General features: G+C 40.4%; 1 protein-coding gene and 1 long non-coding RNA gene across 5 annotated transcripts in view; one reads left to right on the top strand and one right to left on the bottom strand.

The window, feature by feature from the left end:
- Positions 1 to 13,803, bottom strand: part of pcsk5b (proprotein convertase subtilisin/kexin type 5b) — a 78,526-nt gene that overhangs the window by 42,591 nt on the left and 22,132 nt on the right. For all 4 annotated transcript variants that reach the window (XM_044197637.1, XM_044197638.1, XM_044197639.1 and 1 more), the window contains exons 8-11: positions 9,600 to 9,812; positions 8,151 to 8,251; positions 2,648 to 2,751; positions 1,584 to 1,701 (exon numbers count right to left, since the gene is read on the bottom strand). In XM_044197637.1, the coding sequence (XP_044053572.1) occupies positions 1,584 to 1,701; positions 2,648 to 2,751; positions 8,151 to 8,251; positions 9,600 to 9,812 (536 nt within the window). The remainder of the gene's footprint in view (positions 1 to 1,583; positions 1,702 to 2,647; positions 2,752 to 8,150; positions 8,252 to 9,599; positions 9,813 to 13,803) is intronic.
- Positions 9,820 to 13,248, top strand: LOC122876851. The gene is made up of 2 exons (XR_006378143.1): positions 9,820 to 11,812; positions 12,206 to 13,248. It is a non-coding gene; the product is annotated as an uncharacterized LOC122876851 (long non-coding RNA).

Genomic DNA, 13,803 nt, shown 5'->3' with positions numbered 1-13,803 from the left:
GAAAACAATGTTTCAGACTTTTTGGGGCAGTCTGAAAATTCAGTTTTGAACTGTGTTACACATAAAACTTTCATGACTTGTTTGCCTTTGTTCCAAAAACAAAACAAAGCCTTTTGTTTCCTGGTGATTGCCTACTTTTACTGCAAGCCTGTCATTTGGCTGGATGGATGAAGGGTAATTTGGTTTATGAACAAGGCTTAAGCTCCCAGTAACTGGACAAATGTGTGGCTGACCATTTCCCACACCTATATGGCTACTCATACATACACTTCACATGGAAAAGGGAGGCTAAAATGACAGGGGTTGTTTTATTTATTTCACGCAACAATGGTGGAAATGTCTCCATAAGCCAACACACATTACATGAGTACGGGGGCCTGAGCACGACTGCCACTGACACAAGCTGGACTTTACATAAGCCTCATATGGGCCGACTTGTGCACCGGAGCAGAACAGACAGAATGACACTGATAATGCTGCAGTCGCTGGCCACCGAGCCTTCGACTGAAAGCAAACCAGTTCAGGGCCCAAGTTCAGCCAGCCAGCCTAACACAGAACAGTGCTCAGGCTTCCAGCTGCATCAAGAATAACAAGCTGTGAAGCCCTGGCTCTCTCTCCTTGTGTGTCTCTGTGTGCAAGTGTGTGTGTGCGTAGTAAAGGTCTTATGTGAGAACCACCCTGCCAGAACTAATGCTTGGCCCCTATCAAGGTACAGCTTGCACAACCGCACTCTCAAACACATGCCGGTGCATAAAACACCAAGGAAAGAAAAAAAATGAGAGACAAAATGAGAAAGAAGTTTTGTCACATATGTTGGTCTCAATGTTGACTCACTTATCTGGCAATTAATTTTAAACTTGCACTGTATATGGACACAAGACAGTATCAGATTTCTTAATGTCAATCAGAGCATCAGAGAGTCTACTACAATTAATATACTGTACATGTTTAACTGTAGAATGGCCAACCATTATTGGACCATTAAAATGGTAGATTTCCAGAATTATTTTATGTGGACACCCCAGTCCACATGCTTTTGGTTTGGCCCCTTTAGGTCTAATTAAGGTAATTCTTAATGCTCCAGCATACAATGATATTTTAGACAATAGAGTGCTTCCAACTTTGTGGCAACAGCTTGGGGAAGGCCCTTTCCCCACAAACAAAGTGAGAACCATGAAGAAATGGTTTCCCAAGTTTTGTGTGGAAGATCTTGACTTGCCTGCACAGAGCCTTGACCTCAGCTCCATCAAAGACCTTTGGGATGAATTGGTACACCAACTACAAGCCAGGTCTTATCACCCAACATCAGTGGCGGACCTCACTAATGCTCTTGTGGCTGAATGGGAGCAAATATTTGCAGCGTGGTTCAAATGCTAAAACAGACTTATGGTTCAATATGTTTTCAGGTGAATGTGATTTATTTCCTATTCATTAGTATGCTCTACAAGTGGTTTGGTCACCTGGAAGGGCAGCTTGTCAGCATTTAAAATTCAATACTTGTTATTTGCAAGCCGGTATGTCAGGATATGTTTGTCTGTGTGTATGTAAGTGTGTGTGTGTGTGTGTGTGTGTGTGTGTTCTACCTGATTTGTCGGTCTGCGCTTTCCACACAGACATGCTGAGTAGGGACTTGCTTCCATCGCTCCGCCTCCTTCACCATCGCCTCAGCGTCCATCAGACCAAAGCCGTACAGGTGGCTGACTGTAGGAAACAGTGAAAAGTCACCGCTGATCAGACCACTGCAATGCTAACTCAACTTGTTCTTATACCAATAATGGTTTATCAAAAAAAGTACTGTTTCTAGTTCAAATTCCTGAGGAAGATCATGTGGTCAAGTGATCAAGTTTGGAAACCACTCAACTTACGGGTACAGCAGCTCAAATATGAATTCCTTCCATACTTTACACCCCCCCCCCCCTTCACGTTCTGTTTCTTTTTAGTTCCTCTTTGAAAAAACAGTCACTTGGAAAATCTCCAGGCACACACTGGGCCTGCAGCCTGGCTGACCCCTAGTTCTCACTCACTTAGTTTCTCTTCCTCACACACACACACACACACACACACGCAGGTATGCATACACACTTAAGTACGCACTCACAAAGTTACAAAACAGCAACCACCACATGGACCCTGACAGATGGCAGCTGGCGGCACAGTAGTTAAGCAGGATGAAACATTTTTGGAAACTGCTCATCACCCCTCGTCTGATTGGAGAAAACTAATTCAGGAGTCAAAATCTTGCACATTGATTTCTCTGTGACTGTTTTGTATTTTTCACACACTATATCCCACCTTGAAACATAAATGCTACTGTTGTTTAATTGATGTGTTGAGACAATATCTGCTGAAAAAACATTGACAACCGAGAGCATCATTCAAACTGATCCGAAGTTGTCAGTTGTGAATTTATCCAAACCAACTGATCATTAATCCAAACCGCAGTCAAAAAAAAGAAACTGTGACAAGTAAGCTCTGCAGTGCTCTTTGAGTTTCATTGAACTTTTGACTGATTTAAAGGAGTGTTTAGTTGTGTATATTTGCTATTTAGATATTGAGATTCACTCAGAAGCAATCTGATCCTCGGATGAGAAGTGTATGTGTGTGTGTGTGTGTGTGTGTGTGTGTGTGTGTGTGTGTGTGTGTGTACCATTGTAACCAGCAGCATTGGTCTTCCAGTCAGGGGCGCTGAGATGTCCGGCTCTAGAAGTCTTTACAATGATGTGCTGAACATCTCTCCATGTAAGAAGAGGACTAGTGGAAGAAAACACACACAAACACACAAATACATTAAGTTATTTATCGTAATGTAAAAAATACAAAGACTGAAGGACTTTTAATTTAAAAATATGTAAATCTACACACATACAATAATGACAAGGTCAGGCAGCACAGATTATGTAAATACAGGAATGATGATGTGAAAAAAAAATTTGAATAATTTATTTTGTTGTGAAAGGAAGAGCGGAAAATGAAGAGAAAAATCAAATAACTAAAAGGGGGAGAATGGACAGTGAGACATATCTTCCTTATGGGAGTAAATTTAGACAAGGCATGAGGGATGGATAGGTGGATGAAAGAGAAACAAAAAGTTAAGGATAAAAGGGGAAGCAGGTTAAAAAACAAAGCGTAAGGAGGGAGAAAGAGGATGAAATGTAAAACAAGGTAAAGGAAACATAGTAAGATACAGTAGGTGGAAGATTACTGAGAGAGAAAATTACAGAGACACATAGATGGAGAGCATAGATGCCCATTCATCCGTCCCTAGTTTCTCAGATGTCACGTGAGATCCATTATGAGATGGCAGCCATGTGTCTCGACTCCTTTGATGTCCAAACGCTACATTAAAAAGGGAAAAACCAGGGAGAAGTGGGTCACTAAGTTTCCTGGGATTCCCTTCCATCTCATATGCTGCCCAGATGCTCCGTTCCCTACCCTCATGTCACTCCCTCGCCATCTGAGACCTCCAGAATCTGCACTACTCTGAATCAGTTGACCTAGAACTAATATTTAAGGTTTGCAACCCAACATTTGGATTTTAAAATTGAAGAAGATACACAGGTATGATGTAAGAGGGAGATGGAGAGCGACCGGCAGCAAAATGAGTCTGACCTGAACACACTGTGCCTTTTCCTGTTGAGCCGCTTGCATAAGAGCAGTTTCTTTCACAGCTTCCTGTCATCTCTTAAACCAAAAACGCACTTGAAGACTTTTAAAATCCGTAACATCTGGGAGAACTCTCAGCATCACGCATTCAGCTGCTGACTTTCACAGATTACAGTCAAAAGCCTCCGTCATATATGCACTTTATTCCATAAATGTTCTGGCAATTTTATCTGTATTTGCAGTAGTACTACTGGGCTGGGGATAGGGTTCATCGATGGCGAGCTTGGTTTTCTAGGTGGTTATGTTTTCTTGTCTTTATTATATTGTTCTATGCATATATAAAACATTGTATGTTTTATGACTTTAATGTAAAGCACATTGCGTTTACTCGAAATGTGCTATACAAAAAAAATGCCATGCCTTCACATGTCACATTTGTTCTTTAGATTTGAACAAGGTGAAACTCAATAATCTAGAAAGAAAATCCAGACCGTATGACTGGTCTGGATTTCTTTCTAGATTATTTATGTGCGTTAAAGAGTCAGATCTCTCCCATATGGAACAATCACAGGTTGAGTAAGTGTGGATGCTAAGTATTATTGCCTTACATGGATATTTGAAGCCAGCAATATTTCGAGGATTGGTGTGATTTTATTCAATAACCAGGTCAAGCTACAGCATCACATTCAGATTAGTCAATCAAACATGTTTGATAAAATCCTGAGGGCTCTGACCTTCAGTTTTGATTCCAAAACATTTGCACACACAAGACAATGTGTGCCGACTGTCTTTGTTGACCTGCCCTATTTGTCGCAGCCAAGTGCAAGTTCTCCATGGTTTTGAAAAAAAGTCATCATAGCGAAATCAGAATCATAGTCAGTATCTTAATTGTGTAATCCTGGTTTTACTTACAGTAAGGGCACAAAAATTCAGCTACACTGAAAGCTGGCAATCAATCTCTTGTAGAATTAAGAGCCTGGAAAAGAGCTAAACTTTTCACATTAGTTGTCCATCATTCCTTGGCTTTTAAATGAAAGTAATCAAATTGACTTAATGGACTGTTGGGTCAGCCTTTTGCATTTATCAGGGTTGTATTCAAGACAAACTGCTTTCTGATGTTAGGATGAGATCAGATTTAGACAAAAAAGCACATTTTAGATGGAAAGATTTCTTCTTTTTATGGGAAGCCTTGATTGCAGTGAACCTGAACTATCACATCCCCGTGATGCCCATAATACAACAGTTGCAAAGACATTAACACATTTTCAAAATTCACTAATGCCTTCACTGAGCCCACACTTAACTGAAGAACATAGACTAGATAGCTGAAAATAAAATATCAAGTAAATAATAATTAAAGGATGATAGCACAGATAAGTACTATGAAAAGTCAGAATAATTAATGTTCAGATCAATATTAATAGGCTTAGCTGCCACTCTGTAATTATGGTTCCATAAATGTTTTATGGTCATTAATTAAAAGTGACTTTGGCATCGTTATCTAGGCCACGACAGCCTCCCAATAAACAAGCCAATACTAATTAATGGAGTAGCTCGCATACTGGGGAAAACCAGCAGCAAATCAGTATGTCTAATATAGGTTTTTTGGTGCTTCTCTCAAGTGTAATTATGAACAAACACACACACACACACACGCACGCACGCACGCACGCGCACACGCACGCACGCACGCACGCACGCACGGGTAATCTGCAGGGAGAAAGCCAAGTGGGAAGTGAAGGAGGAAAATGAAGAGGCAAAAAGTCAAACATTTCACCAGTCCATCTCCATCTCACCTTGGTTCAGTCTAGTGATGGAAGATTATGCACTAAACTCTTATCAGCATTTTTCACTCTAAAATCTGCCTCTCTAGCTTGAATTTTAAAGTAGACACATGCAAAAGAAAGTTTTCTTTTCACTCATCTGTCCCTGCTTTGGTTTCTTAAAACCTCCCAGTAGATGAGGTTCTTATGGTAGGCTATCCTTGCTCATTTCTTGTTTATCCCTCCTAATTTCCTCACTGAAGTCTCCTGTCTCCATGTTCACTCCCTTTTCCATCTCTTCACTACCAAGGACAAAAGGAAAGGGGAAAGAAATAAAAGTTTCTGAAGCTCTAAAACGTTGCTGCTTGCCGTGCTAGCTCAAAAAGAGATAAATCATGTGCAGACTTAAAACATCTTAAACATGGCAAAATCTACAGAGAACGGAGCATGAAACAGTTTTATGAAGTAATATGTTCCAATCCACTCTCATACCAAGGGAAAAGACCTCACAACAGAGAGTTTAGTGAAGTCTAGCGTAATGGCATCTTGACATGTTTATCACAGAAAGTTTGTTCGCTTTCATTCACCAGATAAGAGCAGATATGATTAGTATCGCACAGTTTGTCTAAACCTTTGCCCTCTCCCTCTTTCATCCTCTTCTCTTTGCCTGCGTGAGCATGCATGCAAGTTCATCCATGTGAGAAACTGAATGAATGGATAGAAGGAAATAAAGCGTTTGCCTTGGAGGAGGGGAAAAAATACCATCGTGATAGTGGTGGAGGCACAGCAAGCACGACAGAGAGGAGGTGAGAGCTAACAGAAGAGAAGAAAGCAGGCAGGCAAGAAGCAGTGTGTGATAATCTTGTTGAGGAAACAGGCTTATGTGCCCAGCACTGCCTGGAAACCGAGAATATTTTCTACTGGGAGGATTTGGATTGGATTATCCAGGTTAAATGAAGTGACCTCAGCTAACTGAGCCGCTCAACATGTGATGATGGGGTAAAGCCCAATTCAGTCTCTGCACCTGCACTGCACTCCAATTCATGAATTTATCTAAAAAAAAGAACATCAACAGGTTTCAAAGAGGGGTGGGGCTGGCATCTGTGGTGCCTCACACATAAAGTAACCAGAGCATCTTGAAGGCATAAGGGCAACACAGGACATAGAAACTAACTGAAAATGAAATGCTTTTAAAGTCCGTCTTTCTTACTTTTCTTTGAAAATGGCACTCCATTTCTTATAGCAGAAATGTTTGGCATGAAAGCACCTGGCCACAAAATGTCTGTGATTAGCCCTGCTTGTTGCAGACAGCATGAAATTCTGCCACAAAGGACATCTTGAAGCCGATATCAAAATGGTTTATATGTTTAAAGGCAACATAAAAGGGCAACATTGGTTTGGTTTAGAATCAGTATCCCAATAGTTTGCTCACAATAACATCACAATTTAGATGATTCTGTATTATGAGATATATAAGAGACATTTTGAGACAACTCTCTGCGACACATCACAATTTTTGTGTACATAAATAGGAAAATATACCCTTAAAACTATAAATTTTGTTTTAGAACATGCAGTAATCATTCATATTCTATATCTATTCACTATGTTATGAAGAGCCTTCAGTATTATTGACAGCTGAGATGAGACACTGTGTACCAAAGTGCAGAAAATATCCTTTTCTTGGCACACACAGTAACATGTGCCATCATTTGAACAACCATAAACTGCAGACATTTGAACTCTGTACTGTTCTCCTTTCTGCCAAACACCCCTGTCAAGAAAATATTGAGATGTTTGTGATAATGTATCAGAGGAGATGGTACTGCAATATATTATGATATCAAATTACGTTCTGGCCCAGGTTAAGACAGGCTCCAGTATGTACACACTGCAGCTGTACAGAATATGATTGTCCCTACTCAATGGAGTGCCTAATTCAGTTTAAGTTCAAGCCCAGTTCACCATTGAAGGAGAGTGATAATCCACAAGCAGGTTGTAAGTGCCTGAAAAACACAAGTACTGACTACCAAGTAGATTTATCTATTGTTTACTGAAAAAAATATCAGAGTAGTGCATCTCTATACCCAAACTCACCTAAAACCCTCTCAGGTGCACTGGATGCCAGGATTCATCAAACAAAGTTTCCTTGCCTAGGAAGTCAGAATGATGGTTTGTCTATCACATCAACACACTGTCCACTATTGATGTTGGACTGGCAACCAGAATAACAGTTAAAGACCTTTAAGACAAGGCATCCCTGCCACCTGTACTGAGCTGCAGATGTAGAAGCAGTAAATGTGAACACATCACTACAGGCAGGTTAATTGCATGTAAGTGCTGAAACTCTGAACTGATCAGATGCAGGTGTATAATGCACTATACTGACATGTGTTCTAACCATTACATTCTCCAGCCCACCACCCAGCAGCACATTTACACCTGTTACACTGATCTATCTAAAAGCAAGAGGCTGATCTGTGAGCATGTATGTCCTGCAGGAGTGTCTATGTATAGTTCAGTTGTCCTGAATGTCAGTAGAGTCCTCTGAAACCCTGTTTGTCTTTGGTATGTCTCTGCACAAATGTTGCTGGGATTAAATGACTAAAACGAAGATAACTTATCCAAGTATTTAAATGCATCGGCATCACTGACTTGACAATGATGTATTTGTGAGAAAATGCTTCACGTGTTCACCTTATGAGGCAAGAGGACAAGAGGGTATTACAGGGTAAGAAAGGGGCAAAGGGATGAAGTGAAGGGATGAGGTTAAGTGGATCTTACTTTGCCTCCAGGGCCAGAGCAATAATGGCAGCAGCCATGGGAGCCGAGGCCGATGTCCCTGTGTGACTGTCTGTACACCGATGTCGCAGGTCTGTTGTGATCTGCAGATAGAGGAGAGGAGAAGGAGAGTGAAGACAGAGTCAGAGGGGGAGGAAAGAGAGATGAAGAGGAATTACAGGAATTAGGAAAGAACAGATGCAGGGAAGAGACAGGAGAGGAGGGAAGAATCAAAGTCAAAGACGAAAGGGGAGAAATTTAAAAAATAAGAAAGCCAGAAGAAAACAGATGGAGGAGAGGAAGATAAGACGATTAAAGAGGGTGAGTTAGAGGAAGAGATGAGAAAATAGTGACAGTGGTGGCAGGAAAGGAGAGAGAAAGACAAACAGAGAGGGATTGAAGTCATGAGGATCAGGCGGATTTAGACACACCTGAAACTCCTGAAACTCACATTCCAGCTTTGATACACTGCTTCACACACAGACACTCACACACACAAGTACACAAATCACCAGTTTCACCAGGAATTCAAGGAATCAATTCAGTGCCCAAGGAGAAACAAAGGACAAAGAATAGGAAGGAATAAGGGGTAGTAAAATGTGTTGTTAAAGCGTTGTGTGTTCGCTTTGATTGTATGGACTTTAGACAGCCAACTAGTCAGACAGCTTGACAGTCAGTAAGCCAAGAAAAGCTTGGCTAACTTCCAGTCTGAGCCCTCATCAAAGGACCTTTCCTGGACCAGAAAGTTAGAGGGATTATCTGAAGACACACACACAGAATCTGAAATGGTTTAGTAAGAAGTGAAAGTGGTCTAATAGCATTTGAGTAAACAGGACAGTATGTGCTCAAGCAGATTAGACATTCAGATATATCAGGTTCTACTGTAAGCACAAAGCGGAGGGAAACTGTAAAGAGTGTGTGTCTGTGTGTGTGCGCGCCCATCTGTAGCATCAGTACGAGGAATGTAGCAAGACACTGCCAGACAAGCTCACAGTGGACAACTGTAACTGTACATCACAGTCGTTCATGGGAGTGATTTGGTCGATTTGGGTCGAACCAGGCCACACCACTGGACCCACAAGCACGTACACACAAGGCCAAGTTAATGCCAAATTTCATCATGCTGTATTCTTAACTGAAATTATATATTGCATGTGCAATTTAAAAAATAAATAAATAAATGTAAATGCTCCAAATCAAAACATGGTCAGTATCTAATGTAAATTAATGGTCCTTTTGTGCAACCAAAGTCCTTTTGGTTCGTATCACACATTTAAAGCTGGTAAAACAGAAATCTTGTCCAAATTTCAATCAAGCACAAAACACCACAGATAGGCCCTGCAGTAAAATTAGGCCATGGATAGTTCTGCTCCTTTCAAGAACTAATGCGCTTATGTGTGTGTGCGTTCAGCAGCAATTCTTGAAATCTTCCACACACACTTCAATCCTTACAATCTTTCGGTCGTAGTTCTCCCCGCTGCTGTAGGTGGTGGTCAGTGTGGACGAGCATTCCTCCAGGTACCATGGCTTGCGTCCGCTCTCAGCTGTGCTGGAGATGGAGATGGTGTAGATGGAGTTGGTGTAGCCGTCGCAGGAGCAGTGGTCTCTGCTTCGCCCGCCGTTGCCTGAAGCCCACACAAAGATGGAGCCTCGGCCCTTCCTCCCCTGACAAGAAAAGATGCAGAGAGGATACAGTAAGAGGCTGCAGATTTGTCTTAGTACTTAAAACATAATTACTGCTCACCAGACTTTGTTTTGGCTTAATTTTTAAATGTTCTTATAATGTCCGTCAGGAGGGGAGTAACAAGCTCTGCGTTTAGTGTGCAGAAATCACTGCATAAAGAAGATCAGCAACAGTGAAAGAGCCGGAAAAGATCAGTATGCAGACAGACAGTGTAAGTCCTCAGCAGTCCTGCATCTGTTTCTGGCAACAGATCTGATGTGATTTGATCCAAGTTCAGTAATCAACTGGGTAAAATATAGTGGAGATTTTTTTTTTTCTGTTGAAAGGTTGGCATTGCTGAGTGCCATGCTGTGTTAGTGAGTTTTGCTCCATGTTGGACTGAGGTGAATTTCCATCTCCTCACATCAGTGACATGGCAGCAGAGAAGACAAGTTAATTTCCTTACTGACATCAGACTTAATGTAGAACCAAAACATATCATCAGTAAATAAGGATACAGGATACAGGACATTATATTTGTTTTTGTGAATAGTACATTTCATTGCATCACATCTGATGCTTGAATTTAGCTTGAATTTTTTCATTGGCTTTCAGTAGAAAGATTGCTTGCACACTTTACTGAAATATTGAAAATTATTAAAGAATCTGTTTTATTTTTTATTCTATCTGCATCATCTTTTAACTCAAGTTTTAAACTTACTCTTACTGTAAGGCATTTTCTAATCTTTGATTTCTGTTTATTTGTTTCTTTATTCATGTTGTGCTATTGTTGCTGTCTAGCTGCCTGGTCAATTGTTTTTTTTTGTTTTTTTTTCAATATTTTTTATATTTTGTTACATCCTTGTGGTTGGGACTTTGTGGTTACTCTATTCTATTTAGTTTCATTATTTTTGTTTATCAGTTCTGAAGAAATCTGTCTGGCTTTTTCGCTCAATCTTGCAAGTTTGTAACTTTATTTTGAAAATGTTACGTAAACAATGGTATCTGTATTTGAAGAATGACAGTACAGCATCAAAATGTACTTGACTGTACACAAATAAAGGAAGCAAAGCAATAAAGGCACAAAAAATGCATGTGAAGAGTTTGTTTTCCACAACATACATATAGCAAATAAAATACTTTGTTTTTTAATAATAGTATTTTTTTTTTACAGCAAATTGTTTTTACAATGAATTTATATGCATGTTTCACATTCTACCAAGTTTTGGCTGAAAACTGCAAGCATATGGACATTTGTTATAACTGAGGCCCATTACATGTGCAGCCAAGCAGCTGTTTAATATTCAAATCTAGGTTTCCAGAAGAGGTTACACAGTACATTTAAAAAAAAAAAAAAAAACTCATCCCAGATGTATGCAGAGGAATTTGCTAATTGAGAGGCCAGGGCCAGCTCAGAGTGGGCTTCACATCGACTCAAAGTGTGAATAAAGACATCAATTAACTTACTAATACAGTATTCAGTCTCAATTATTTTTCATTGGAAACCAACTCAAGTCAAATGCCTTTTAATATTCAATTAGACATTAAGTTGAAAATGATCTAAACCCAGGCATGGTGGAGACACACTGAGGGAGTTACTGTGCTGTTGATGACCAACCGAGTAGTGAAGGCAAAGTTCAGCCAGGAGTCAGCGAAAAAGTCATCTGACAAACTAACTGACACTGCAATTCACACAGTTTGTCAAGACACACACCCAAACAACACTTGCGCGCGCGCACGCACACACACACACACACACACACACACACACACACACACACACACACACACACACAGATTTAGGGAATAAAAGGTGGAATGGAGTTCTTCAAAAGGCAGGCTTCTGTCAGGCAGCGATAAGCGAGTGGAGCCCCTCTGTGTTAGAGGGGGAACAGACAGGAGCAATCGCTGACAGATGAGAGCGATGGAGAGCGCTTTGAAGAGCAGTTAGCAAAAGAAAGGAGGGGACAAAAAAAGAAGAGAAACAGAAACAAAAGAAACAGTGAGTAGAGAGGATGAGGGAGAGAGGAGGATGAAGGAGAGGAGAGAGGTGAAACAATGTGAAACTGATGGACAGCAATCATCATCAAGAGATAAAAAGAGAGCAAAGAAAAAAATTTAAATAATTTATTGCTCAAATGAATTGCCAATTAATGAATTTGTTGATTGTCAGAAAATTAATCTATAAAAATTTTAATGATTGATTAACTGATCTAGCAAAAATGCCAAACATTCACAGACTTTTAGCATCTCAAATGTTAGAATTTGCTGCTTTTCTCTAATATTATATCATTGTTAACTGAATATTTTCGGGTTTTGTACTGTTGGTGAACAAAACATTCAGCTGTCATCTTGGGCTGTGGAAAATTGTGATGGGTGTTTGTTTAATCTACAGAATGAAATTATGGAGGCGTATACAGGACTATATTCAGCGGCTCCGACCAGGACTATGACTCCGACAACGAAGACATTGCGGGTTCAGGTGGGGACAGGAGGGGCGTCAAGCAGCAGAGGAGCGAGAGAGAGGTCGGGTGTCAGCCCGTGCCCACCTGTAAATCACCTCCGTACTGTATTCCATGTCAGCCCTGAAAACATCCTCCTCTAGGAGGTCCAAAGCTCAGAGTCAGCTAATAGGACTGCTAACTAGTTAAGCAGCAGTTTGGGGTTACTTAGCAACAAGTAAAGCTATCTGTCCATCAGGAAACTCCGTAAATCACCGAGAGTTGAGGCAGAGCAGCCGGAGGACATCAGAGGGAAAACCAGAAAATTTTTTCTCCATAAAATATGATCTCTGTGATGTTGCAAATGCCTGGAGCTGCATTTGAATATTGTCCACTGTACAGCAGGTTACAACTTTATTGTATTATTGTATTCAATTAAACGTCAAACAGCTTTTCCATTTTTATTTAAATATAGTCATAGAATGCCTATACAAGAAAATTAATGCGAAAATGAAAATGAGAATTGGATTATTGCATTTTCATTTTTACTCAAATAAAACATACAAACGTGGAAAATTATAGTGCTATTGTGGAATTACATTTTCATTTTCAAGTTTACATTATCAAGAAACATTTTGATGGACATCACTGTAAAGACTGAAAGCTATATACACAGACAGGATTAGCCTAATTAAAAACACTTATTAGAGGGAAAGGGTTGTGCATGCACAACAGAGATATACTGTATATTCATATATAACAAAATAAAGCCAGGGAACACAATATGTCACACACTAAAACAAACCTCTGTTTGAGTCTTTTATACATACAGCAACACAAGCCAGAGTACAACCCTCTCCACAGCTCTCAGTGGTATCTCTGACACCTCAGCTCTCTGTGATAAACTGTCTCAGAGTGTCACATAGGTACATGTTACACTCACAAGCATGCCATCTCCACTAAGCTTCACAAACACACACACACACACACACACACACACACACACAACAGCGGGAGGGCAAGCAAGCACATACACATGCCCAACTCGTACCAGTTGGACAGATATCTCCCTCACCTGTCATCTTAAAAGGCCAGCCTGTCAGGAGAGATGGGGACTCTCTTCTACTCACACTCCATCCCTTTTTCCCTTCTCTCTCTTTTCTCTTTTTTGTAACATGTCACAGGCTCCCAACCTTCCAGTCAGAGTTTGCAGTTTCTGTCTCTCTGTCTCACCTCCTCAAAGGTCTACATCTGCTTAATCAAATGGCAGAAAGCCAGTTATAGCAAACTTTGTGAATGTGTAGATGTATGTGTGAGTGAGACATAGCCAGTAAATGATTTCACCCGTCTTAACCTCTGTTATAGCTTTTCCACTCCACTCAGCCAACAACACAGAGACAGCTTGTAGTTATGCAAAATAAGCTATGAATATGTAAATGAATATATATGCTAATAGACCTGGATGCTCTCTAATGTCCGGAGGAACTTCACAGGTAGAGATAGCCAGGGAGGACTTTGGGATATGAGTATGTAAGCGTAAAACACATACATC

Source organism: Siniperca chuatsi, linkage group LG5 (assembly GCF_020085105.1).
Source record: "Siniperca chuatsi isolate FFG_IHB_CAS linkage group LG5, ASM2008510v1, whole genome shotgun sequence".
NCBI classification, from domain to species: Eukaryota; Metazoa; Chordata; class Actinopteri; order Centrarchiformes; family Sinipercidae; genus Siniperca; species Siniperca chuatsi.
Note: the sequence above shows the minus strand (reverse complement) of the source record. Positions and strands in the feature narration are given on the sequence as shown.